This window comes from Chelmon rostratus, chromosome 13 (genome assembly GCF_017976325.1).
Source record: "Chelmon rostratus isolate fCheRos1 chromosome 13, fCheRos1.pri, whole genome shotgun sequence".
Lineage (NCBI taxonomy): Eukaryota > Metazoa > Chordata > Actinopteri > Chaetodontiformes > Chaetodontidae > Chelmon > Chelmon rostratus.
The window spans coordinates 7,431,683-7,458,680 of NC_055670.1; the positions used below are offsets into that span (position 1 = coordinate 7,431,683).

Genomic DNA, 26,998 nt, shown 5'->3' on the forward strand with positions numbered 1-26,998 from the left:
TCTCACACACTTTTCTCATTCTTGCGTTGTATCTCACTCTCACAATTTCAGAGACAATTAATGATGCACAGTAACTTAACCCACGACCTAAAGTAAGAGAAGTGAATGTAAAAGAACATTCATTTAAAAGCGTTCCCCATTCGCCAAATGGAACATTGGAATTGGACGATTCTGTAAAATATGCATCATGTGGAGTTCTGTATGTGAAATGCGATGCTATTTTCTCTTCACTTTGGCCCAGACTTAAGTCTCTCAAGTAATATGACCATTTATAGTCCTCAGAGTACTAAGATGATGAATCCTAATGACTTGCATGATCTCCTGATTTTCCCTCTCGCGCTACCATGAGGTTGGCATGGTTTTTTTTTTCATGAATTATCTTTCCAAAAACTGTTGGATGGATTGCCATCATGTCCTATGTCCTAAATTTTCAATTTAGCAACTATAGCATGCTAACATGCTAAATATTTGGTTCAGATAGAAAATCAATGTGATATCTGTGAAACATTTGCATGTTAGCATCGTCATTTTGAGCATGCTAGTATGCAGGCATTAGCATTCAGTCCATTGCACTGCTGAGCCTGGGTGCGTTCTCACTGAGCCACATGCATGGCTGTAGACTGTTAATCTTGTTTTAATATTAGCAGATGGCAACCACTTTACCTTACAACAAGGTGAGGCAATGAACTGAAACTAACATTAACATGCTAACTCTTTTGCCAAATGGACTTTTAGTCAAGTGTAAGGTGAATGACATTTTGGAACGAGTTGTCACGATGTGTTGTGCTTATACCAAGTTGTTTTGTTCATGTTTTAGAGGAAGAATTGATATTCATGAGTGAGCCAGCTGTCTTGTGAGTTTGAAAGTCTCTGCTGTGATATTGCTTTGTTTTTATTTCTGGTGTTAGGTCCTTAGGCCTACATACTGTATTTAGTAGGTACCATGCTGTTTTCGTGTGGGTACGAATCTGTGTGTATAATGCCTTCAGCTTTTTTTTTTTTTTTTTTTGTGGCCACAGATGTTTTATGAAGCTGTAGCCAAAGGGTAGGTGTGTGTGTTTGAGTCTGGTCCAGTACTTTGAATCGTGTGCAGGCTTTCTTTGTGTGTTCTGCCCCTCATGTGCTGTCCTTGTGCCACAGATGTTCCATGAAGACGCTGCTGGGGGATGGCAGCTTGTAGCTGTGGACGTCAACAAGCCACATGGCCGAGCGCCTGCCTGCCTCCAGGTAAACACGCCACATAATTAATATGCTGCTGATGCTGCCGGTGTAAAGTGTTTCTCTCTCACACACACACATACATGCATAATTCTTTGAAATATGTTCAGCTTACATAAAAGGTAACACTGGAACAAACCTGAACTATAGAAGCTGAGCTGTGTGTGTGCGTGTGTGTGTATGTACTTGTGTGGGCAACACATTCCATTGTTATTTAGATCTATCTGTTGTTGTGGAAATGCTTTGTATTAGTAGAGAATAAGTAAACCTCATCTATTTAACAAGTGGCACAGATGCACACGGTATCACCTCATTGTTTCCACATTTGTCTGTGTCTTCAATGGCTGTGTCAAACGACTAAATGATGGGATTTTTAAATGAGGGAATCATGTTTGATGTGTAGAGCTGCACTAATGATGTTGCTCCAGTGATGGATGAGTTTTAAATGACGTCTACATGATGGACGCCACTGCTGCCTCGTGGTCAGTGTGATCCAAATGGTTGGGCTTTAAAGATAAGCTGAAAGCAGCGGGCGTTGCTTACAGCTGGCTCACTGCTGATAGCGGTGTGGTGTAAAAGGCTGGGCCCTTGCTGTGAGAGACTGCCAATGGAGTCTATGGCTATGAGAGGGAGGATGGCTGTCAACAAACCCTCATGGAGAAAATACTGTTCCAGTGCTAAGCTTGAAGGAGGCACAAGCACAAACAGAGCGAGGAAGAGAGCACAAATAAAAATAGAGAAATGGGGGAGAGAATGAGGGAAGAAAGAAGAGAGAAAAGAGAGAACGTGAAATATGCAGGATTCCCATTAAAGCAACATGTCCCCCAGAGCCTCATCATCAGTTGGAGGAAAGCTTTAGATAGAGGGATAACCAGAGGGATAAACACGGCTGACTTCCCTCTGAGCCCGCGCTCCATTACATGGAACACCCAAAGACTGCTTCGTCTGCCTCATTCACTCATACCAAAATAGCTATTATTGTCATCCTGTGCCACCAAGAAGGCCACCTCTGACAGTAGAATGGAAGGTTAACAGATTGGCAGAGAGAGGCAGTAGGCCATGTTCAGACCGACAATAGCACTGTGTCAAAAAACACAGCTTCCATTTTAAGACTGCCATCTTGGCAAATTGGGGGTGCCAACGCAGAGGGCTCCAGCAGAACAACGCAGGGCCGTCTGGCAAAAAAGTTTGACCTGATTGAACTTTTGCCACAATACGACAGAATCTAGCTACACACTGTGTTACCCAAATAGTTGTCAGGAAGGTTAGGTATTAAGGGGAATCTATGGGTTGAACCCAGCAGACACAAGGACGTAGATATAATTTGACAAATTTATTAAACACAAGCAACACCAAGGAAAACTAAAACTCAGGAAACTATGAATAAACACACTAGGGAAAAAGGCATTACACATAAAACGAGGGCAACACCGGGAAACACTGGGCAAACACTAACATGCAGCACAGGGAATGACAACACATGAACATAAGACACCACGTAGCTAGAGACAAGACTACGAATAACTATCAATGAATAAAATAAAGAACAGAAAACACTCCTGAAGGAGGAAAACACAAAAGCCATGAAAACGCAACTGACCAACTGAAAGAACTAGATAAGAAAAACTAACAACTCAAAATCACATAAATCACGGCGTGGACATGAACAAAGGAAACACAACAAAGAACACTTACTTAAAGGACAATGGCTATGACTAAGGCAAGGGACGTAGACATCTAGGTAGCACAGACATGGACAAGGAGGACGCAACGAAACACAGACAGCTAGGTGACGCAGACAATGACCCAACAAAGAAAGGGAGGAAGACACAGAATACATAAATACATAAGGAGGGATCACTAATGACACACAGGTGGAAACAATCAGACAATCACACGGGAGGGAAAACACAGGATGTAATGTAAACCAAAGACACATAACATGAACCTTCAAAATAAAACAGGATGTGACAAAACCTAGACAAAGACAACACACAATGGGAAACTTAACAAAACCTGGTGTGCATGGCACGGGTCATGACAATAATAGGCTGAAGCACACTTACTTAATGTAAATGATGTAATTTACCTTTAATAGTCGGGTAGGAGAAAGGATGGCCACCATGATAACTTTCTAGAAAATCTACTAAAAAACATTGTGCACCTTAATGGATTATTAGTCAAACTAGTCAAACCCTCTCAATGGTACTCACCAATGCAGACAGTTTCGCTTTTCTTTTTTGGTAACACAGCGCTATTGTAAGTCAGAACACCGCTTTAAGGATGCAGACTTTGTGGGGCCGCCTTCCTGCGAGAAGAACTGAGTGCCCAGTGTTCTAGTGGGTCAGAGTGCAGAACAACTCACACCTCCATCACATGGACCACTTTAGCTCTGGCCAATGGCCCAGAAATTGTGATAGATGTCTCCTGTCAAAGAGAGCCTGACACATGAAAAGCACCATCTATAGAGAGAAGTATAGAAAGCAATAATCATCTCAGCATTCGTTCTTCACAATTATATAAAGGCAGTATATTTCATAGAGGGACCAGTGTTACACAAGAGGTTTCTCGCAGTGCCACAAGGCCGCAAGATACTCAGATGACTAGGATGAGACGGAGTGGTTAAAGTATTTGTCAGTGTAAGGAAGAAGAAGCAGGTCTGGATGTGTGATTCAACTTGTCGTTTACATCTGTTAGACAAATAAAGACACTTGGTTAAGGTCAGGAATGTTATTTTCTTGGTTATAGGCTTAAATCGTTAGATGTTTGAAATGAGACAAGAACTTTAGTGTCCTGCATCAAAACCGAGCAACCTTTACACTTTACACACTACGCCACAACATACATGGCACACTGTTTCGGCTTTGGCATTGTGTATACTTTTTCTGCTGCAAAATTGTCCATTGTGCATGAACATAAATCCTTGAAAGGCAGGTATGATTCTACTCCGAGTGAGCTTCATTCATCACATTTCTTCCTGAACCCTAGCCCGGCCTTGCAAAACGGTCTGTATTTGTTATTTGTTGCAATCAAGCACCGAGAAAGCCTGTTCACCACAGTTGTGTCAAAACATTTATAATAATGCTCAACTTGTGATGGAAGGTGTCACTCACCACAGATCGATAAGGATGATTAATTCCTATTTTTTACTTCTTTTTTTCTCTCTGTGTTACATTTATCGTGTAGATAATCAATTAAATTATTGTCATATATTACTGATATTCTTCACCACAGTAGCCATGACTAATATCGCTGTAAAAAGCATCAAAGCGATTGTATTAATTATATGACATCTAAAGGAATTATTGTAGCACAGTGCTTCAGTCGTTGTCTCATGTGCAGTGCTACTTTATAACTGTAGCCTTGAGCACATCTTTGAAACCCATATTCACATGCTTTTTGGTGTTCTCGTAGATGTACAGTAGAGTACCAGATTAAGTTGCAAACAGCTTCTGTGGATGTTTTAATATATTTCGCTGTTGAAAATTGGTCTCTGTTAATAATGAAGGTACTTTCATTTAAATTCCGGCCTACTTAATGATTCAAAGTGTCAGGCATGAGGCAAACAATAATCAAGCAGTGTAAAAGTTGAATAGTGCAGAGAGTGACTTTGACATCCATCATATAGTGCTTCATTTCCAAAGTCATCCATTGTTTTCGGTTGCCAGTCACACACAATGACAGCATTTGGTGGCATGTCAAACCATCAAACTGAAAATGTTTTGATTTTCTGATGGTGTCAGGAAACACAACATCTAACCTAGCTGTTCAATCCAAACCGCCTCAGCGTGGATCACAGAGAGGAATTTTAAGTAAGGCTAATGTTTTCTGTTTTTGCAGATTTTCTGTTGAAAGGGTCCATGTTGTCTCATATGTGTCATTGATGACTGCGTTTTCTTTCGACCAATTTTGCCTGAAACATATCACAATTTTCTGAAGATAAGTAAATCAGATTAAACTGTGTTTTCATGCATCTCAGCATGACATGGACTGCTTACAATGTGTTCTGATAGCTAATGTAAATGAAGCTGAACATGAAGAGAAAGCGAGAGTCCCTGCATCTAATTAAGTAACGCCGAAACTTGAGAGAACATTTGTGCTGCAGATGGTAGTTTGGTTATCTGAATATCCTACATATTTTAGCGTTTTTGCAATCTGCTGCGTTTTCTGCTCTTTGATGTTGTAATAGACGGTGTGAGAAGGCACGTCATATTACAGTGGTATCATTTGTGATGAATGATGGATATCCCCTTCTCTTCCTTCTTGCCAAACACCTTATTCCGTTGCTTTTTCACCCATATCAGAAGGGAGTTGTGCTAGCTGAGTAGACAGGTAGAGTGAAGACAGACAGTGGAGATCCAGCCTGCGGGGCCATCTGCGAGTGCCGGGGAAGTGAAGTGTGAGTTTCTGTTCTGCTCTGCCTGGCTCCAGAGTAATTGGCCGTCAAATGATTAAAATGTTTCAGGGCTGGCAGCTAGGTGCTATCTACAGACAGGCGGCCTGCGCATGTCCTCCTGCTTGCCTCCTTCAAGCTAACCCGTACCCGTCCGACTGTCTTTTAAACCACCTTTACGTGTCCGGTCAGGCCTGTGTGTAGCTGACTGTCAGCCTGTCGATCTGCCTGTTGACGTCTGTCTGTTTGTGCATGTGTGTGTGTCAGTCTGGGTCTGTCTGGGTCCAACGGGCTGCAGCAGTTGGAGATAACACATAATTGATTAACCACCTGCTCTTTTTGGAGGCAGCTTCCCCTCCTGAGGGGCTACAAACCAAAATAGCTTTCAACAGGGGGAACATCACCATGATCCTCTCTCACTCCAACAGTTGTTCCACAGTGTTTTTATTAATCTTACAGTGATAATCCTCAACAAATCTTATTTTTGTCAATTGACAACATCTGCGAACCTAAGACATCATTTCTGCGGTGTCTTTGAACTCCTTCCCTGAAATTACTTGGCATGGCCAGGACTGTGACCTGTGCAGTTTGTTGGATTTTATTCTTTGGTTTGAGAAGTTTCTATATGAGGAGACTTTGCAACAGTCTGGAGCATAACCCCGTAATGCCTCAACTTGTCATTTTACGTTCAATTTTTGCACATATTAAACAAACAAGATATAATATATCAATTATTTAGATTTAAAAGTGCTTTTAGGTGGATTTCAGTCTTTCTGGCTGTTTCTCCATGTTTCCAGTCTCTATGCTAAGCTAAAATAATCATTCCCTATATCCAGCTCGATATTTAATCAACAGAAACTGTATGAGAGTGGTATCAGTCTATTTATCCCATGACACTGTTTTTGCATCCTGCTAACTGCTCTGTGTCTGTTCACAGTACAGACATTGTTTTTAAGGTTCTTAGTGCTTTCCTGGATTTCTTAGTTTTTCTCTGGTGGTAGCAGTATAGACTCATGGAGGTTAATGAAGGATTCTGTTTCTTTCCCAACAGACCTGGTCTACTAATTAGCCCCTGGTGCTCCACCATGCCATAATTACACTACAGATTGGAGCTTTGGCTGCTATAAGCAAAAAATAGAGGGTGACACTCAATACAGGTTTACCCCACTGGATTAAAGTAATCAAGCATTTAAATTCAACATAGACTAACCCTACATAAAAATCAAGGATTGAAAGAATTTCTGTATGATAATAATAAATAAAAACTGCTTTAAAATGACCACTAAGGAACGGTAAGAAAGCCATGATAAATGCTTCCAACTTGTACTAATCCAGGAGGATTGTGATTAATTTAGCATGGCCTCTTTGGAGATGAGCAGCTCCCTGCCTTAGCCCTCTGTCCACATAGCTGAATACAGGGAGATGGATAACCCAGTTGCTCACAGGGGGGTACTGACAACCAATGAAAGGAACACCCTTTTGACCTGTCCCAACTAGGCCAGAGGTTATTGATTCTCTGGAACCTTCTTTTTACCCCTTCCACCGATCTTTGCCCTATGGATCTTCCCCCTGACACCACTTGTATCATATTAAGCTCACGCACACATACATACAGTGTGTCAAGGTTAAGGTCAGTTTGTCTCTGTGTGTGGAAGGAGAAGGAGGACACAGAGAAAAGGGAAACTGGTTAGAGAGAAAAAAAAAAACAGGAGAGGAGGAAAATAATCACAGTGAGATTATAAATGGCAACAATGGGAATAAAAGATGGCACTGGGGCATAGCAGTGCAGATATGCGTGTATAAAGCAACAAAATCACCTGCAGAAGAAGAATGAAAAACATTTGACTAGTCCTGGGAGATCACACGATGACTTAATCAGATTGTTTATTCAGCCTAGCATGCAATCAACCAGATGCACATATAGTGATGTATGCTGAAATTAAATAAACCAAAAGTCTGTAAGGAATAGCCAGATAGGAGGGCAGAGGTGGCAAAGCACAGCAGATATTATTAAGAGTAGGAGGGTGCAGGCAGGCAGGACATCATGTTTTATTAAGACACTGTTTTCCAGCCAGAGACATGAGTCAGCCTGCTCTCGTCAGGGTCGTAATAAGCCAAAGGGCTGCCACTCCACTAGATCTTCAACCCAGCAAGATTGTACCCACCCACTTCTTCACCCCAAAGCTTTAGATTAAAATAACACTGTGTTGATACCAGTTAGCCACGAGTAAAATTGTGCTGTTTCCCACTTTGAGGATAGGTTTCTGATTTAGTTGCATGTTCGACATCTTTTCACACTGAGTTGTATACTGTATAGTGGAAAAGAAAAGAGCCTTGACAGAAGTTTTTTGATTGTCACCACTCGTTTATTTGACGTCAACAAATGCCAGTGAAAACACTGAAGAGATCCGTCGAGTGAGGCGGTCTGTAATCCCACTCAGTTCCTTCTTAATCTCAGTAAACAGGAACAAAACAAAACTGTAGCAGGAGATGGTGCCGGAACACAGCCCAGTCTGTTGGTGACAATTCCCGTGTGAATACTGCTATATCCTGCCAGCTATGTGCACATGTGCTACACTCGTCTCATGTACCAGTGGAAAGAGCATTTGTCCTCCTTGGCAGTCTGAGTGAACAGACGGAGCATGAGGAAGCAGTCATTGGTCTGTCAGTCTGCCTCTCTGTCCTGGTGGCGTTACAGTTGCAGCCACTGGAAATGCTCCAGGTATGATGCATATAACCCCCTCCTCCAGGTGATTCGTATGCATATTGACAGCACATCATGTCAGGACACCTCTAATGAGCACAGCTGAAAGATGTCTTGCCTCTTCTGTGAGTTTGCAGTTTGTGTCACACTGACCAGACAGCCTTTAGAGAGCGTGGGGCTTGGCTGGACTGGGCTGGGCATAAATTGGGTGATAAAGAACACAAGTACCCGGACAAGATGCCAGAAGGCTTGATGGAAAGAGAAGTCGGTGTTTATTTCTTCTCATTTTTAATATTGTTTTTCATTTTTACTGCAGGAAAGCACACCCTGAGTGCACTGTTTCCCCAAATACCAATTTATATGCCACTTGAAATTGTGTCTCTTTATCTACGACACTATTTGCATACATAATTTCAATCATGTACAGTCTGTTGCAGTCAAACAAATAAAGAGCTGAGTACAAGCTGTATTTTGCAGAATGCACTGTGTCATGTGTAGAAATCGGGCTTTACAATGCTTCCAGACAGAGTGATGCCAGTGTTCCCTGGATAGATGCCAAAGCCACAACTTAATGTGTGGCTTCTGCTTGCAAAACTTGACTTCAGCTTGTACGTGTGTGTGTGTGTGTTTATGTGTGTGTGTGTATGCATACTTGTGCCTGAGCACCTGGCGTTTCATAGACCCAGCCAGAGGTAACACAAATAAATAGCATCCATCAAACAATTGTGAAAGGATTTCAGAGACACACAAGCTCAGCAACATCAAACGGCAGGGGAGGGCCATCTTGTCCCACAATTGATGCTGTTAAATTGATTCTGACATCTCGAGGCTGTGTGCGGCGCGCTGGCGCCATCAGCCACGCTGGCCAAACTAGGCCATTTTGCCTTCGGATGGACATGGAGAGCGTTATCTGGTCAAGTGCACCAAACAAGGGGAATGCAAGGCAGAGATTAAAGGTTATCCTGTGGCAGAGCTGGACGGGCAGACTGTATCTGCATAAGACAGAGGTTACAAATGCCCACTGCACTCCAGCTCCTCTTAGCCGTGTGATTCCCAAAAGCTGACAGAGGATATGGGCAGCGTCAGGACCTTGAGAAAATCAACCGTTTCATGCGCACAAACATGTACTTTCTGCTCTCTGTCAGTCCGCCTCTATCTCTCGCTCTCTCCCTCACACACACACACAGCTCCATTCAGCCAAAACACCCATGGGGGAGAGCGTCTGGTTGCTGGAAATGTCAAACTGCTTTGTCACGTCCAATCTCAGTCAGGGAGCTGAACCACTGGGCATGTGTGTATGCTCTGCAAAAACGCCCGGCTCCAGTGCTAGCAGCTCCAGCTCTCAGTCGAGCTTGTAAAAGAACGGCAAGAATTATATTGAAGGTTCGCCGTGTAACATATGGCAAAAAAAAGAAGCAAAAAATGAACTAGCATTATCAACAGAATGTGATGGATAATAGGTCTGACATTATGTCACTGACGTCTCTGTATTGTGTTGCAGAGATATCTACTGAGGTTAGCATGCTAACCAGCTAGCTCCCGCCCGTCCTGCCTCATAGTACCTCTTTGTACCTCAGGAGGCGATAGTTTGATGGTACAGGTCCCTGTAGTTTCAGCTGGGAGATGGGTTAGATTTTGCTACATTTCAAATGCTCGTAGCTTTGTCAGTCTGATAAATAAAATAAACTCACGAAATTTCAAGAAAGGAAATATTCTTAGGCCTGTTTTCCTTATTGAATAGAAAATACAACTGTACACCTTCTGAATTCAAGTTCCTTTCTTTTACCGAACTAAGACACGCTTAATTGCATTGTTAACTTAAAACACACTTAAACAAAATAAAACTCACAAAAATCTGGTTTGTCTGTCCAAAGGTCAACAACTGTGGTTTAGTTCTGTAGACGCTACTTTTCACCGTCCTCTTACACATGTCCCTTTAAAGAGCGACTTCACGTCAACTCCGAATCTTGCTTTTGCTCAGCTCCGGTGATTTCTGTGACTTAAGTGAGGCAGAAGTTAACTCCAGGGTGTGTCAGTACATTGTGACATCACTGCTGGGTGTGGTTACACATACAACCACCCCCAGCCGATGGGTGTGAAGAGCTGAAACAGACTAGAAACTTTTAGCCGAAGAACTTTTTGGGGCCGAAAGGAAAGGAAAGAGGAGAAGAACCCTGTTTCTATTTTTTACCGAAAGCTACTTTAAATCCAACCTTGTGAAGATATATGTAGAAAAGATATATTGGCAAACTCAATATTGTGGGACTGTCTCAGCCTCCCTTCTCCTTACCTCGCATTTCTTGGAGAAATGATCCCACTGACTGGCTAGAAGTGAAACACTTTAATATTTACAACTATTTGATCGACTCTTCCACTTTTATGCAGCCATGGTAGATTTAGTTAGGTAGCAGCTAAATATGCTTTGTTCAGGTTAGGTAAGCGGACTAGCTCCAAATCCTGGTTAGGGTTAGAGGAAACTAATGTGGGCAGGTAGGCAATGGGATGCTCAACCTCCTCCCAGGGACATTTTACACCACTGTAACGATCATGCTGCTTGCTCTGCCCTTGCTCCTGACATTTCATGACCATAAGAGGTCCTGGTAAACTTTATATTTTTTCTGGTGAGGACAGATTGACAGATTCTCTGTAAATCTCTGGTCTCTCTGTTTCTCACTCAGTAAGATCCATTTTTCTTTTTTCTCCTTTTTCTATGTTTTTTGTTCTTCCCTAAAACAACAATTTGCCACAGAATTTACCCACAAGTTCAAAGTTCAATGAGATAATTTTATCTCCTAATTCCATCATCATTTCCAAAGCACCGAACACAATTGCGGATCAGCCTTTCTAGACTTTAAAGAGTTTGTACTGTAAGTGCGTTTGTGTGTAGGAGGGTGGATGGCAGTGGGCCCGTTTTCCTGGGGCGAATTTGATCTTTCCAGCAATGCCGCAAAACACTCTTCATCTGTCTTAAAGTCTTCCTCTCGTTTTTCACTTTTTCAATCCTTCCCATTGCCAGTCTCACATGCAAGTCTTTTTTTAGGGTGAGCGCTTCTGCCCACTCACAAGCTGTTCACTCTGCCACATACATGCAGTTCAAGGCTGCGATCACATCTGTCATATTGTCTCAAAGGGAACATACAGTTACAGTGTTTGTCGAAATGAGGAGAATGTGTGTTTTGTCCCGCTTCTTTTTTCCCCTCACATTCTTTGAAGTCGTGATTGTTTCTATTATGTGATGTTGTTGTGGGCGTTCAGCCCCACTGCTATTCCCACAGGAAATAACATACATTTATTGCCCCTTTTCCTTCTTGTTTCCGGCTCTCTGAATACACACTGATTCTGCTGTCTGGGTGGATGTTTCTCCCAGCAACCAATGAAAGGCTCCTGATTGCTTTTGAATTTCCTGCAGTTTATCTGCTGGCCCTCTTTGCCTGTTTCCACCTCCTTATATACAGTACATTCTAAGTTTGGCACGTCCAGAAAGAAAGAACCCACGTCTGTGCTACTGTTTATTCTCTCTTTCTTCTAACTTCTGACTGCCCATCACCGTTCTTCCAGTCCGTGTTCTCTGAAACTTTATTTTGACTGTTAATGTGGATATACTGTGTGTATATAACACATTTACGCTGTAGGAAAAGCAGATCTGACTAAAGAAATGTCATCACCAGTCTAGCTCAGTGGTTTTTACCTATCTTTAACATCTTGTCAGACTTACAACGACCAATCGGACTGGAAATGATTTACCTCAGACAGTACTGTGCTCTGTTATCATGGTGTTGCTGGCTCATATCCAAACCAGGGAAAATGGACGTTGATTTTCTACACACTTCTTCTTTCCCCTTTGCCTGTTGTGTGCAATTTACACTGATTGCAATTGTACACTGCTCTGTTTCCACAGCAACTGATGCGGTCCTCTGTGTTCCACATGTTCATCTTGAGCATGGTCGCTGTGGACGTCATCGTTGCCGCTAGCAACTATTATAAAGGCGAGAACTACCGCAGACACTATGATGAGTTTTACCTGGCAGAGGTGAGATTTTTTTATTTATTTATTTTGTATTATCCTGCTTTTTCTTACATTTCCAAATGTATGGGTGTTTTGACCAACGCTTTTATTTCAAGCCTTGTTTTATGTGTATTGTTTCACAAAAACAGTGTGTTAGATGACACATGACGCTGTATGTGTCATGCAGGTTGGTTTGATGTCATCGGTATGCAGGTGGTAAAGCGACAACAATGGTGAGGAGTGTGTGCCCACCTCCCCCGTCCCCTCCATACCTCTCTTTCTCACACACAGCTGAATGGAGGAGATAAGAAAAGGGGAAAACCACGCACAGCATTGCCTTCTCTCACTCCCTCCATCCATATCATGCAGCCATCGATCTGCAGATCTGCTGCAATCTGTGTGAATGCTGTGAGGGGAAAATATGAAATGGAGGCACTGGGTTTAGAGTTAAATGGAGCAATGTGCGTTTTGTTGGTGGGGCGCAAATTCTATTCTCTCCTTCTTATCGCACATTTGCTGAAGAGGAAACATTCAGATCCTAATTGTATGATCACTTGAAAATAAGAATTATTGTGTTTTTGTTACATTAGAATGATCCCTTTATACTGTATCTACAGAGGGAGCACTGGTGTAGCACTGCCTGGTTTCTACAGTAGCCCAGAACAGACAAATCAAACACTGGCTCATGAGAGCGCCTGTCACGTTTTTCTTGTTTTCAGCTACCACTGTCAGGGAGGCTGAGCCGAGGGGTGTTCAGTTGGTTGCAATCTGTAACCTCACCCCTGGGATCACCAAATCTTACACACTCAACCTTGAAGTAAAAATAGCAATTCTATAGAAATATTCCCTTACAAATAAAGGCCCTGCTGAATTTTACATTATTAAGTGCAGTAGTAGTACCAGCAAAGGTTAGTATTGCAAGTGAAAATACTTATTATGCAGAGTGGCTTTCAGAGTGGCTTGTTTCGTTATTATATACATTCAGTATTATTAGATTATAATTAATGGCTCTTACATGTAAACTGCAGTTTAGTGTTGTGGCTGGTTGAGGCTGAGGCTTTATACTACTGGGTAGTTTCATCTGTAACGAGGCATTATTTTATAATCTTCATTTTCATAATCTGCAAACTAACAGGCCACTAAAGACGTCAAATAATATATGTAGTAGAGTGAAAAGTATGTTTCCTTGTGAAGTTTTGAACAGCAGAAGCCTAAAGAAGCAGAAATTGGAAATATTGAAGTAAAGTTGAAGATTTCTGTTTTCTCCTTTCCTCAGGTTGCCTTTACTGTGTTATTTGACCTGGAGGCTCTTCTGAAAATCTGGTGTCTGGGCTTCACCGGCTACATCAGCTCCTCCCTGCACAAGTTTGAATCTCTGCTGGTGGTGGGCACCACACTGCACATCTACCCTGACCTCTACCACTCTCAGTTCACCTACTTTCAGGTATGGATGCGCGCATGCACACATGCACACTTTTACAGTGCGCACTTGGGTAAATGCATTCCTGTATAAACATCCATAAATCGTTTTATATCCTAAATATGAAACGGAATCATCCACACTTCAGATGAGATCGCAGTGAGGAACAGAAGCTGTGAATCATTTCGAGACATTTCTTTCCCGTGCACTAATGAGTACATATCAATCACGCCACTCTGCTGTGTTAAAAACCTCTCCTCTATTCATTCAAAATGCTTTAAATGTACTGTCAGCACAAATGTCTAACAGATTTGGTTAAATTGATTTCTGAGTTAAACTAGAGCATTTTTCAGTCGTGACACATTTTTGGGGACATTTACGATTGATGTATTCACTGGAAAGAGCCGTACTCTGGTGGTTTTATTTAAAGATGTTTAGCATAAATCTGAGTGTGCAGTCCTCAATTCCTGCATGTGAGGCACAGAGCTGGGAAAGTCCTGATCTGAAGTAATAATGTGTGATGCCTTTGACCACGCTAGAGATTTATCTGGATGTGGTGGTCTATAGTAATTTTGTATATAGCTTAAACTCTGTGTTTGCCTTCACATCCTCCAGTGAGTTTTCCACTTCTCAGAAAGCTTCCAGTTCTCAGGTCACACACATATATCAAATGTGAATATTACTGTACTGTGCCCCATGTGGCAATGGTGCCTTGTGGCATCATCATCCATGAACAGAGCCTTTAAGTATTGCACTCTGTCCAAAGTGTAATCGCGTGACCTTGCCGTAGGTCGCGTAATGTGGCCGATGATCTGGATCTGGATGATCTGACGGGAACGGGCTCCTTGATAGTCCTTTAATGAGCCTTGACCATACAAGCTGCCTTCATCCTGTCTGACTCTCTCAACAGCTGCCATCCATGCATGTGCAATGCTTACACTCAAGCAAACATATATACTGCTGCTCTATTGCATGTAAAAAAATGTTGACTTTTTCTAGATATTATTGTTGCACATTTTCCAGAACATATTGTGTTTTGACTTTGAGGCATTTCCGTACAAAATGAAAATAAGCTAATCCATTCCATTATTTTAAGTTACAATACCTTATATCTGCATGGTAATTCAGTCTTGAAGCATTCATGTGCTTGTGAGAGGTTCCATTACCCTAAAATATTCAGATTGGTTGCTAAACAGCATTGCGTTCATGAGCTATAAAGGGCTTTGAGGAAAAACAATGGAGTGGCAATATTTGTAACCAGCATTACAGTGGGGGAATTAAGATGTAAATATTTTCTTCAGATTGGCTTCAGGACTGTCATATCTACCGGCTAAATCTTTCACTTGAACAACAAGGGTTGACCCATGTTAATAACACTTTTTGTACTGCAGATTGTGCAACTTGAAAATTGCACTTTTTCAAATTATGACTTCTTAATGAAGATTATTCATCTCTCAGAGCATTGACTGTATACAAAGATGGACAACATGACAGCTACCCAAGTGAAGACAAAACTTCTTGATCGCCCCCTGGTGGCTGGCTGCAGGTTAGGTCATAAACTCTACCCCCTCCATGTTAGCAGATGGGAAATGGGCCAACCTTAGAAATCAAAGTGCACATAAAAGAATTTTTTTCCAAAAGATCCCATAAAAAGAGGGTGCGGCTTCATAATTGACAGGTGTGAATGACTCGTGATTGAGTGATTGAGTGTATGGGCGGGACCTCGATAACGGGCTCCACTCCCCGATCACTACTGCACAGACTGTGGCTCCAAATTATGTCACCAGCACAAGATGGTAGCGCCCATATCCGGTATATTTTGCCTTCATTTTTGTACAATGGGAGGAAGCGGAGACATGGTCATTTTTGTATACAGACTATGGCTCGGCCCTACCGATATATTAAAAACGACTTTTGATGTTGTTAGAAAAGGAATAAAGCATACCCACAACTCAATAACTGTCAGAATACGTGGTTATTGTGAAAGAGGTAACTGAAGTTTTATAAGTTTTATAGTTTTATAATATTAGGTGCCGTATTTTAATTGTATTCTTTATACAGGTAATGCTGTATGAACAAAAGAAGTGTCAATGACAAAAAATGAAGACCACCTTTGGCTTTATCCAAAAAAACGAAATAAAATAAAAATTTCTGTCTTAATAAATAATACCAATAGGGAACAAGCTTAGAACAACCACAACATGCACAGATAGTATAAGTTTACTGTGAAATGTCACTCCATTTTTCAGATGCAGATCCTTTCTGTACATTTACACACATTCAGATCTGTCAGATCAGTCTGCTTTTAGCTAATGAGCAGAGCAATTAGGAGCTTAGAGCCTCCTCACTCATGGGAACACATTTCTCATTCGCTCTCCCTGCTGATATTTTTCCAAGTAGGTCCCAGTTTGAACAGGTAAAATGTAATCACATGTGATTAACCTTAAGGCTCCGTGCTGGAATCAGAAATGTGTTCTGGCTATAGGAGAGGGGACTAGGCTACACAATCAATGATTGTTTCAGATTTTTATTTAATTGTATCCAACCAAGGAGTGTTCACAGCTAAAGGCTAGACTTACTAATTGTCTTTCAGTCTGGACCAAATGTCACATGCTTTAGAGCCCTACTTACAGCTTGACACACACTCACACATACACACGCATTCATACACATACAGCACACTTGGCAGAATGATTTTTAATCAGCCAATGGAACCTACCTCGACACTTCCTCTCTGTGTGTTCAGAATTGCAATGACTTCTGTAGCTGCACGATTTAACTGTTCAGTCAATTCATGCATTCAGAAAGACAGGCCATTGCCATTTTCAGGACATTTGTGGTAGGGATGCACTGATCTGATTCAATATGGGTTTAAAACGGCGGATAGGATATCCAAGACCGTGACAATGTGACACGTTATGCAGTTCAATTTTATGTTAAGCATTGCTCTGACTTGTAAGAGGATATAGAGCCAGAAGCACTCTAGCCCAGGATCAGGGCAGTTTGTCACACAGTTACACAGTACGACTTTAGGATGAACATGCGTGGCAGCGTAAAGAGCGTGAAAGTCCACGTTGGGAGGTGGATGGGATGGATGGATGGGTCCAAAACAGGACTTTTCATCTGAATTGTTTTTCAGCAAGCTTTATTTTTTTTCTAGCCAGCATTGCATATTTATTATTGCTAACTTGACCGGGGGAATGAGAACAGCGGCGGTTATTATTGCTAAGTTGACTGTGGAATGAGAATGACAGTGGATGTGGTGAAGGCATGAAATATATTTCAAACTGAGATACATCAGTTTGAAAGTCGAGCTGAGCGTCACGAAAAAAATGGAAAATTGATGTCCGTGCACACGAATCCTATAGATTACGTTTTGTGATTGTTAACTGTCATCAGACTGTGCCGAGCACACACGGAAAACACGTCCGGAAAGCCATTTTCAACTGTGTTTGTCGCTCATCTCATCTGCATTTCAGGAGTCCAGATATGTTTTTTTTTTAAAGCAATCACATTTTTTTCCTTCAATTGCAAAAATGCAAAAACGAAGTGATTACAAGTTAAGAAAAAGCACAGTATATACTTCCATGTTGTTTTTCTGTTTTCTTATTTTACATGAAAAAGAAGGATTCCAATATTATATGCATCACAATAATGGACTTATATAATACATTTAAAACAAAAAGGATAAATTTCAGACCAACACGAAGTATTGACTGATACTGATAGTCCTGTTCTTGTTATTACATCAGGAGAAATGGTATGGATGGCCATGCTGATTGGTGGTGCCACACATACGTTAATAGTTTCAGTAAATCAGATGTTAAGAGCTGTGTTGGTCTCAGGCTTGGGAGAAAAAGAAAGATAAGCAGAGAAATAGTTTTGCTGTTACATCCTCGTACCCTCTGCTGTCAGCCTCAGAGCTTGAATCTGTTGTAAAATGGATAGTGGTCATCACAGTCTGTCAGAAGAATGTAGTGTCTTCCCATCCCATCTGTCACCATGCTGTGAGTGTTATTACTGTATTTGTTTACTGTAGGTTCCCTTTTAGACCAGCATCCCCTGTTTGCCTCCTTTATTTTGCTTTATATCCAGGGAATGGGAGAAAAATCTTTGGCCAGAGGCATCACAGTGCGGAGCTCGATCAATAGCCACTCTCTGGATCCCCGATCAAAGCCTGACCAAGATGCATTACCTTTTGGGGGTTGTTGTCACCACAAGCAATTTAGGGGCTAAGTCTGTTGACAGAGCTCAGTATCACTGCACCTTTGCCACTGGGTCAAGATCAATACTCTCTTTTTATTAAATCAGTGTAATCAGTGTGCTAATACGTATGCTTTTATAACTCTGGTATTTATTTTAGAATATCTTTGAAATACCACCTCTGTCTTCCTTTGGTGTGGATTATAAAACTACTGTTCCAAAGACCAAAAATAACAACACTTAAAAAGAGCCACCTTGCAGTTAAGATGTATGTTTTTCTCCCCTCAGGTGCTACGTGTGGTGCGTTTGATTAAGATCTCCCCAGCTCTCGAGGACTTCGTGTATAAGATATTCGGTCCGGGTAAAAAACTGGGCAGCTTGGTGGTGTTCACAGCCAGCCTCCTCATCGTCATGTCGGCCATCAGCCTGCAGATGTTCTGCTTTGTGGAGGAGCTGGACCGCTTCACCACATTCCCCAGGGTAAGGAACCGCTCACCCAGTTATGAAGACGGCAATCTGCATACTTTTGAAAAAAAATATATATATATTTTTTAAAAAGTGGTCTCTTTAAGAAAGCCTCTGTGGGTATGATCATATCTTCTGCTTATTTCTAAGATCCATTTTTGGATGTGTGCTTTGAGGTAAACGGCGCATAAATGAATCACGACTTGCAAAAATAAAGTCACCCTGAGTCACATACTTAAGCACAAAAGGTGTTTTATTGAATAGATTCTGGAAATCTGTCATCAGGAGTCAAAATAAATTCTGTACCAATCAGCCTTTCCTAAGCATGATGGACTTAGTGTAATTAGCTTCTCTGTGTTGATAGCAGGTATGAATACATAAAGAAATTGCCTAATATAACCACCACTGCAGGCTGCATTGAACTGAAATATGCAAGGCTTCCTGTGAGTGACTGCTGGTTATCAGATGTCAATGTATCCTCCCCTCTACCCACGAATGCATTTGGAATATTTCAGTTCTTACCTATTTAATTTGGATTGCAGCTCATTTTAAAAAGGATTAAGCCTGCATTCAGGCAATCTCAGCATTTATTTAGTTACAACAACCTGATTTTGAATAGTGTCACCTGCTCAAATGATGCACACTAAACCAGTAAACTCTGAACATCCCGACAGCAGTCAATAAAGCAAATACTGTGGGAAAAAAAGCAATAATATAGCATCTGTGGTTGACGCAGGCCTGTGAAAAACCCATCCAATCACTTCATTGTGCCTACCTGCATGCACTCCACATGTGCACTCGCCGTGCATGACCGCAGCGTTCCAAAACAGGCAGACGGTGTGTTGCTAAAGCTGTAGCGAGCTAGTCGCACAAGAATCGCAGAAAAAGTGCAGCCAAAATTTCCCAGCACTGACATACTAGCTTGACAGCTGTGAGTGCTAACAATAGCCATCTCCGTTATTGACGTTCGTTATGATGTTAAGTGTGCACTACCAACCACAGCTTTAACTCAACTACTCCAAACACACTTTGACTGAATGTGCCATGATGCTCAAATACTTTGCTCTCGGGGATGTGTGAAATGTGATTAAGATCAAAAGCTACAGGTAGTATAGAAAATACATTGCATAAAAATTTTGAAATTCATATGAGGAGCTCCAGAAGGGCACCCCAGACAAGCAATGGGGAGGCCTACAGATGTTGACGACGGGTTGCATGATGGGTCGACAGATGTGGTACCTCCTTTGATTTCTAAGTGCTCAGGAGCTCCTTTCTCTCTCATTAGCTACATCTTTCCAGCCTCGATTTTCTTTCTCCCCCTCAACATTCCACTGATCCCGGGCACAGCGGGACACGAAGGGTTGCTCCTAAACAGATGCCACTTGTATGCTGCGCTGCTCTCCCCTCTCTCATTTTCTCTCTTCGTTTCCGTATCGCTTGTGCCGCACACACCCACACGTATGCACACAGACAGGCACACATCACGGTTAATGATGTTTGGCTGCCTCCCCTACAGGCAGACCTGTTGCCGGGTTTATCTTTATCTGCGGTGACTGGGACGTGGGAGCGGGTGGGAGGGGGGCCGCTGTCTGGAGGTGAGACGCTAAGACGGAAGCGCAGGCGTGCCATTTGACTCCAGGGGCCACAGTGTTGCAGCTGGCTGTTCGCATACACCTTCATCTGACCTCTACCAAGCAGATAAGAGGGCAGCAGAAGTAAAAAAAAAAAAAAAAAAAAAGGAGACGGCCGTCTCCTCGTTTCCTCTCTGCTCTCTCTGGCTTATATTTCAACATCTCACAACCCCTTGCAAGAGAAGGATGGTCAGAAGGGGATATGCGCATCAGCTGTGTGATATTTGCTCTCCTGTGAAAAAGCATGTTTCAAATGTCAGATCTGTCTGTTTCTCTGCGCTGTAATTTCCTCCCCATCTCTGTCTTTCTTTCCATCTCCTCGCCGCTACCACTTGTGTACTCAGTTGCCCTCTCTAGCCTTTTGCCTCTCTCACTTTCTCTTATCCTGTGCTTTCCTCCCCGTAGGCATTCATGTCCATGTTCCAGATCCTAACCCAGGAGGGCTGGGTAGATGTCATGGACCAGACTCTGGTGGCTGTAGGTCATATGTGGGCTCCGGTTGTAGCCATTTACTTCATCCTCTACCATCTGTTCGCTACCCTGGTGAGGAGCTTTCTGTGCCGTTTCAAACATAGTCAAATCAGTTAAAGAGACTGTTGAATTGGAGTTTTGGTTAAGCTGGCCTTTAGTTCACTGTATAATTGGTGCAGTATTCTATTCACATGCATGTATTTTGGTCAGTAACAGCAGGTTTATGGAAATAGATGGCAAAGAGATGCATGAATTGTTTTCTCAATGCATTCAATTATGGCCTCTGCCCATTCAGCATTATCTCAAGTGGTACGTCTAATCACAGTTAATCAGACTTGCAGGCGTAAGAACTGCTGACATTTCAGTGTTTGGCCTTCTGATATGGGGGAGCCATCAGACAACGCAGACAGTGTCTGGATGACTCACACTTCAGCCCAGACAGACAGGACGTCTTCCAGAGCAGAACAAGCAACAAATGCAATTACTAAGCAGACTTTGCACATTTGAAAAAGACGTATTTATTAACATATTGTAATATGTTGACACACAGCATATGTACTCATGCACCTCGTCTTGTTGCATTGTAGATTCTGCTCAGTCTTTTCGTGGCTGTTATCTTGGACAATCTGGAGTTAGATGAAGACTTGAAGAAGCTCAAACAGGTAAGAAGCTTATGTAAATTATGTCCCGAGAATAAACAACACCATGCTGAGATCTATGAGGGCAATCATTATCTAGGAGTATGAACACTTCATTTATTTCCGTATCCTCTGCAGTATAAAGATTCCAAATGAAGTGAAGTAGCCACTAAATAATGAGTTTCTTCTAGATTTCAGATGTGTCTGAGTTAGCGGTTATCTTGCTCTCTCCTCACAAATCACAGTCATATACAGTGCAGTCAGTACTGACCAATCAGGAAACATTAGATAATAATGTGAGTCAGCATAGCACCAATCTCCCATGCCTTGCATCCTATTATCACCTGTTAAACCCAGGTGTCACTGATTCTCTAGCTGCAAGGGCCCAATTTTCGCCTGAGAAACTCAAATTTGACAAGGTTTCTAGAGGTTTCTTGTTTTTCCAGATTAAAAAACAGGAAGGATTAAGAAGAATAATGACAACACAAGCAAGTGGTGCTTTCTGTTGAGTCTAGGACAGCTGATTTTGGATGGTTAAAGAGAGGACTTTCAATCACTTCTGTGTCTCTCAAGCTAATTCAACCATACCTTTGCAGGACTACAGTGAGCACAGCTAATTGTGACATGGCATTGCCAGGCTGAGCAACTGTGGCCGGTCGATCAAAATACTTGCATTCCTCTCCAGTCGTTAGATTTGGTGCCTGCAATGCTTCCCCTCCCATGTCGAAAATATGTCCTCAAGTATTCTGTTTAAATTGTTTCAGCATGTTGCAGTGGGCAGAGAGTTTCTTTTCACCAAGCACTGCACTCAACGTTGATTGGTAGTCTTTCTGATATCTGACCATAATCAGTTGGGTGGTTGGTGTGAATTGGTAACTGGCCTTTTTTCCAGTGTTTTTGGTGGTGTTAATGTACTCAAGTGCTGATTCTGATCAACCGTGGCTGTGTTCACACGGAGACGTGCAGCTCGGTTGATCACTTTGATCTCCATGCATTTCATCGCCTGCTTGAGCTCGGCGGCTCGATAAGACACCACAACACAGCTGCCGTTTCTGTCTAATGAGATTAAGGATATACAGCTTCAGCGGGCATGTCAGCAGTTGACCATGCATGTTTCATCGTTTAGATGTGGACACAGAAATGATTTCAATTTGGAAAGTTACAATGCATTTGATTTATATAATTGCCCTTTTGTTAATCACGGTAGCACATAGCAAGAAGTTAAGGCTAGTAAGTATTCCAGTACAAAACCTTTCTTTAGTTAGACAGATTGACAAATCAGAATAACAACAGCAAAAGTACACATGCAACACATTTAAAATGACATTGTCTGTCCCCATGAGTCGTACTGCTAAATGATTTGTCTGCTAGTTGCCATTTGTGCTTGTTGTTTGCTGCTACATTTTGTTTAAAAGCTGAGCACTCTCTGCTGCTACCCTGGGAAGAGTCACAGGGTTTTGTGCCCACATGCGGGCAGGGCTCTGAGTAATTTCTTCATTCTCACCTTTTTGGGGCTTTTCTCTTGAGGGTTGAGTAAGTGGGCAATTAACTTTAAAAAAAAAAGCAAAAAAGCTGGCACACAAGCCCTCGGTGCTCGCCATTGCTCAACGGGTGAACTTTAATAAGCAGTTTCTGTCATCAGATGCAAATGAAGTGCGGTCGCAGATGAATTGTTGAAGGGAAATTGAATGGTCACAGACAGAGAAATGCCTAAATTTAAAGCCAATTAAAGTCTGTTTCTGTTTCTGTTTGTATCCATGCATTACCTTTGTATACATTAATTAATCAATAAGCTCACTGACATAAACAGGCTTGCACACACACACACACACACAAACGCGCGCTCATATAAACGATATGCATCGTGTGCGCTGGCAGGTCTCAGCTTGCCTGCGCAGGTTATTTCCCACCCACAGCTGAGTGATTAGGCGCAGTGACTGTAAAATTGCCTATTTTACAGGTGCTTCAATCACGGATACGGAGACTGACTATAAATAGGCCATAGATGGTGATCACCCTCCCACAAGAGAACGCTTCTGCAAACATTTGGCAAAAGTCCATTGACATGGTCAACCTTTCATGGTCACACGTGGGCTGTGAGGGATGAGAAGCCAATTACAGAGTGTGCGATGAATCATTTTTGCCTGCTGTTTGATGAATGACTTCATTGAGTTGGTACAGTAATGTTTGTTATTTGTCTTTAATGTGACTTGTGTCCATGGCAAGCTCTTTAAAAAAGAAAAAAAATGACTATGAACCTAATGGTTTTGTTGGTTTTTTTTTCTCTCCCAGCTCAGGAACTGTTTTGTTTCAGCGAGAAAAGCCACGTGTGTATTCTTCTCCCTGAGACATTTTTAATCCTTTCTTCTTCACAGTTGGTCAAACACACAGACAGTTGCTGTGTTCAAATTAATTGGGAATAATGGAACAACAAATTGAAGCCGAATAAACTATTCAAGGAGTGTGTTCGTGCAAATCATAGAATTTTGTCTTGGTATTATTTGAAGTCAAATATGGGATGATGTGTGTATTTTTTGGTGGAAAGTGGGCCCAATGCCACACGCAAGATGACAAGACAGAGAGTAATGTATACAGCTATATAATTAGTGGAATAATTAGTAGCTGTTATTGGCTAATGTGTCAAAGTCAGCCAATCAGAGTTGAATCTCCTGCCATACTGAACTTGAGTTTGTAGCTGCTGTGGAGAAAATGATGTTTTCGAAAGTAGTTGGAGACAGTGTATTTTGCCATAACATCCCATTTCCCCGTCATGCTCCTCATGTGTCAATAATATCAGTTGGAAAACATGTCAGCTCCCCGTAGACGCCATTGTGTTTTGCTTCTACCCATGAAAGACTTCAAGCGTATAAGACGTGTGTGGCTGCAGGTGTGCCAGCGGCGTCTTTATGTGTGTGTTTGGTGTGTATGTGTCACACTGAAATGAAAATTCAAATGTGCAGCCAAGCTTTGAGCGATAAGGCCCACCTGCACTGCACAATTAGGCATGATGACAGTGAACCACCGTTCAGATTATTTTCTATATATGATGGGAACTCAATGCCAATGTCATGTTCTATGTGACAGCCATTATACTTTTTAACATAAAGTAGTCACTGTCAATGTATAATGAATATATACATTTAGTATAATGTAGTGAATTTATTTATTAAGTGTAGTGCATTGACATATTAACTGCAGGGTGCAGTGGCTCTATTAAAAGTGCAGTGTCTAGGATTTATGGGAGTATACTGTCAGAAATGTAATATCCTATTCAAGCACCAGGAAATAAGAATTGTTGTGTTTTTCGTTAGTTTAGAATGAGCTCTTTATATCTACAGAGGGATTGAGTCCTCTTCAACAGAGTCCGCATCTGGCAACTCCATGTGCCAGCCCAGAACGGACAAGCCAAGAACTGAATCTAGAGAGCGCATTTCACATTTTTCTGGCCACCGAAGGGAAGGATGAGGTGAGGGTTATTCATTTGGTTGCACTCTGCAGCCTCACTGCTAGACGCCACTAAATCCTAGACACTGGTCCTTTAAGCCATTTCCTTTGTATATTGACAATGTTGTTCAGTCAGCCAAAGTTTGACTGACCTATCTTGGGAATTCATTTAACTTTGATGTATAATAAGTCAGCATCATCCTGTTTAAGATGATCCTGTGAATATGTTAATGCAGCGTCAGTAGATGAATATAGAAAGGAAAATCCCTCTGAGTCTAAACGTATAACGTCAGGCTAAAATGGCAAATCACAAATTTCCCTTAAGGGGCTTTACGACACCCTCTATCCTTAGACCCTTAGAAATACACACTGTAGAGGCCGAACAGTCTGTTGACTGCTGGTATGTACAGAATGGCCTTATGACTCAGAGCTGAGAATAGAATTACTGTTAGCAACATTGTAAAGGTACAGCAACTGTGACAGACTGCACCTTAAACAGACAACTTCTATAGGTCCTATAATACCTTTCAAATTCATAAACGTGGCAATGTTAGAGTAGCACCTAAATATATTTCAATAACTGCTGCAGGGTTGCCAACATGTGTGCTCCACATCATCAAAGAAGCAGGTCAGCATGGATGGAGTTACCAGGCAACACCTTCTGGTCGTCATCATGTCGTCATCAGAGCCGATTTTACGCTTTCACCTGTCACTCCATGTGATATATAAGCTACTCGACTGTCGCCATCGTCAGGTGTGTGAGTGTGTGTGTGTGTTTGTGAAGCTGCGAGACGACTGTATCTGCCCATGTTGCTGATTTGATAATGACATCATCAGTAAGGCACATAGCTAAAAACATCTGTCATCATTTGTATGCTGATGGCAGCCCAGCCTTTCAGGGGAATGACTTGCATCTGTCAGCCTCGACAGACCATTTGTCTTGATTTCGATTTTCATCTAAGAGTCAAAGCTTGAAACGGCAGGAGAAACACAGAGGCCTGTGAGCAGTCGTACTGTGATCAGATCGGTATTAGCTCGCTTCGGCGTAATATCTGGTTGCTTTAATGTTGTGTGACGTGAGCTGTTGGCAAGTGAAACCGTTCTGAATCTGTACATTATAATCACAGCCTGGGGGCGGGAATTAAAGTTACACATAAACCCATGCTCACACAGGTGCACGTACATACACATTCTCACATGTGCACACACAAGCACATGCGTACCTATGCGTAAAGAATGGTCATTGATAATTAGGGAAATGAGGGTAAGCAGGGCTGCAGCTAATGAGCAATCATTTTATTCCACCAAACTGATGAGCCAGGAGCACAGAAGTAGCAGGAATTTCTTAATGGCACACTCGCATGTACACACACATGCACACACGCGCACACACACAGACTTGTGTATGCATGCGCCAGTGCACGCTCCACTCATCAGTGTTGATTAGGATAATGCATTTATCGCGTGAAATTAGGTTTGCTAGAAATTTTCTAATGAAATGAAGTCTGGGACAGGAGACAGGTAGACAGCAGAGGAAAGCAGAAGTGAAGGGAGGAAATAGAATCCCCCCAACCTCCCCCGTTCTCCCCCGATATACACACATACATCAGCCTCCCATGTGTGTTCCTGTTCATAGCTGATGTGAAGCATGGGAGAGAACTGACCTGCTAATGAAATATCAGTTTTAAAACATTTATACTGTGCAGCAGAAACTGTTGGTTGTGCACTCAAGTGACATTGCTCTTACTATTCTTTTAATACTGACTGTAACACACAATTGTCCCCAGCTGGGGATTAATACCTATCCTAATACCTATCTTAAATCCGTACCCAGTATTACTTACTAGCTTATGGTTATAAATCAACAAATGTGCAATCCATGATTTCTTGTGTTGTTATCACGTGAAATACATTATTTAATGTGGTTATACTTTAGTTGAATATCTGAAACACAAGAAATCGTGAAAGTTGGATATTGGGCTGGAAGCATACACATTAGGTATGGTTTCAGATGGAAGCTTGGGAATTGCATGCAGGTAAATGTAAACTAGAAAGACATCCTGGTGCAAAAGCTTGTGAATTTCTTTTTTTTTTTTTTTTTGGTTATGGCTTAATTATGGAGAATCAAAAGTGAGATGCCGCCACAGTAATGCTTTCCTACAACTGGAATCGTGTCATTTGTCAGACTGTAAGCACAATACAGCCTTCTTCATTTCCGTTAGATTTCATTATTTTGTTAAATAAGGATACTGCATATCTACAGAACGTGTTCTTGAGCTAAATTGTTGGATAATTACCAGGCGTGGAATGGCAGCGAGTCGTGTATGCTGTAAAGCAACATTGAAGAATCCATTAAGGGAATTCGACATTTATTCTGAAGAGGTTGACATTTTCCTCTCGTCTTG

General features: G+C 41.9%; 1 protein-coding gene across 3 annotated transcripts in view; it reads left to right on the top strand.

Moving 5' to 3' along the window:
* The window catches only part of nalcn (sodium leak channel, non-selective), a 65,481-nt gene that overhangs the window by 13,205 nt on the left and 25,278 nt on the right, over positions 1-26,998 (top strand). For 2 of the 3 annotated variants that reach the window (XM_041950382.1, XM_041950383.1), the window contains 6 exons: positions 1,141-1,227; positions 12,214-12,345; positions 13,598-13,765; positions 18,233-18,424; positions 20,446-20,583; positions 21,099-21,173. In XM_041950382.1, coding sequence (XP_041806316.1) covers positions 1,141-1,227; positions 12,214-12,345; positions 13,598-13,765; positions 18,233-18,424; positions 20,446-20,583; positions 21,099-21,173 — 792 coding nt within the window. The remainder of the gene's footprint in view (positions 1-1,140; positions 1,228-12,213; positions 12,346-13,597; positions 13,766-18,232; positions 18,425-20,445; positions 20,584-21,098; positions 21,174-26,998) is intronic. The other variant, XM_041950384.1, reaches the window with a different exon arrangement.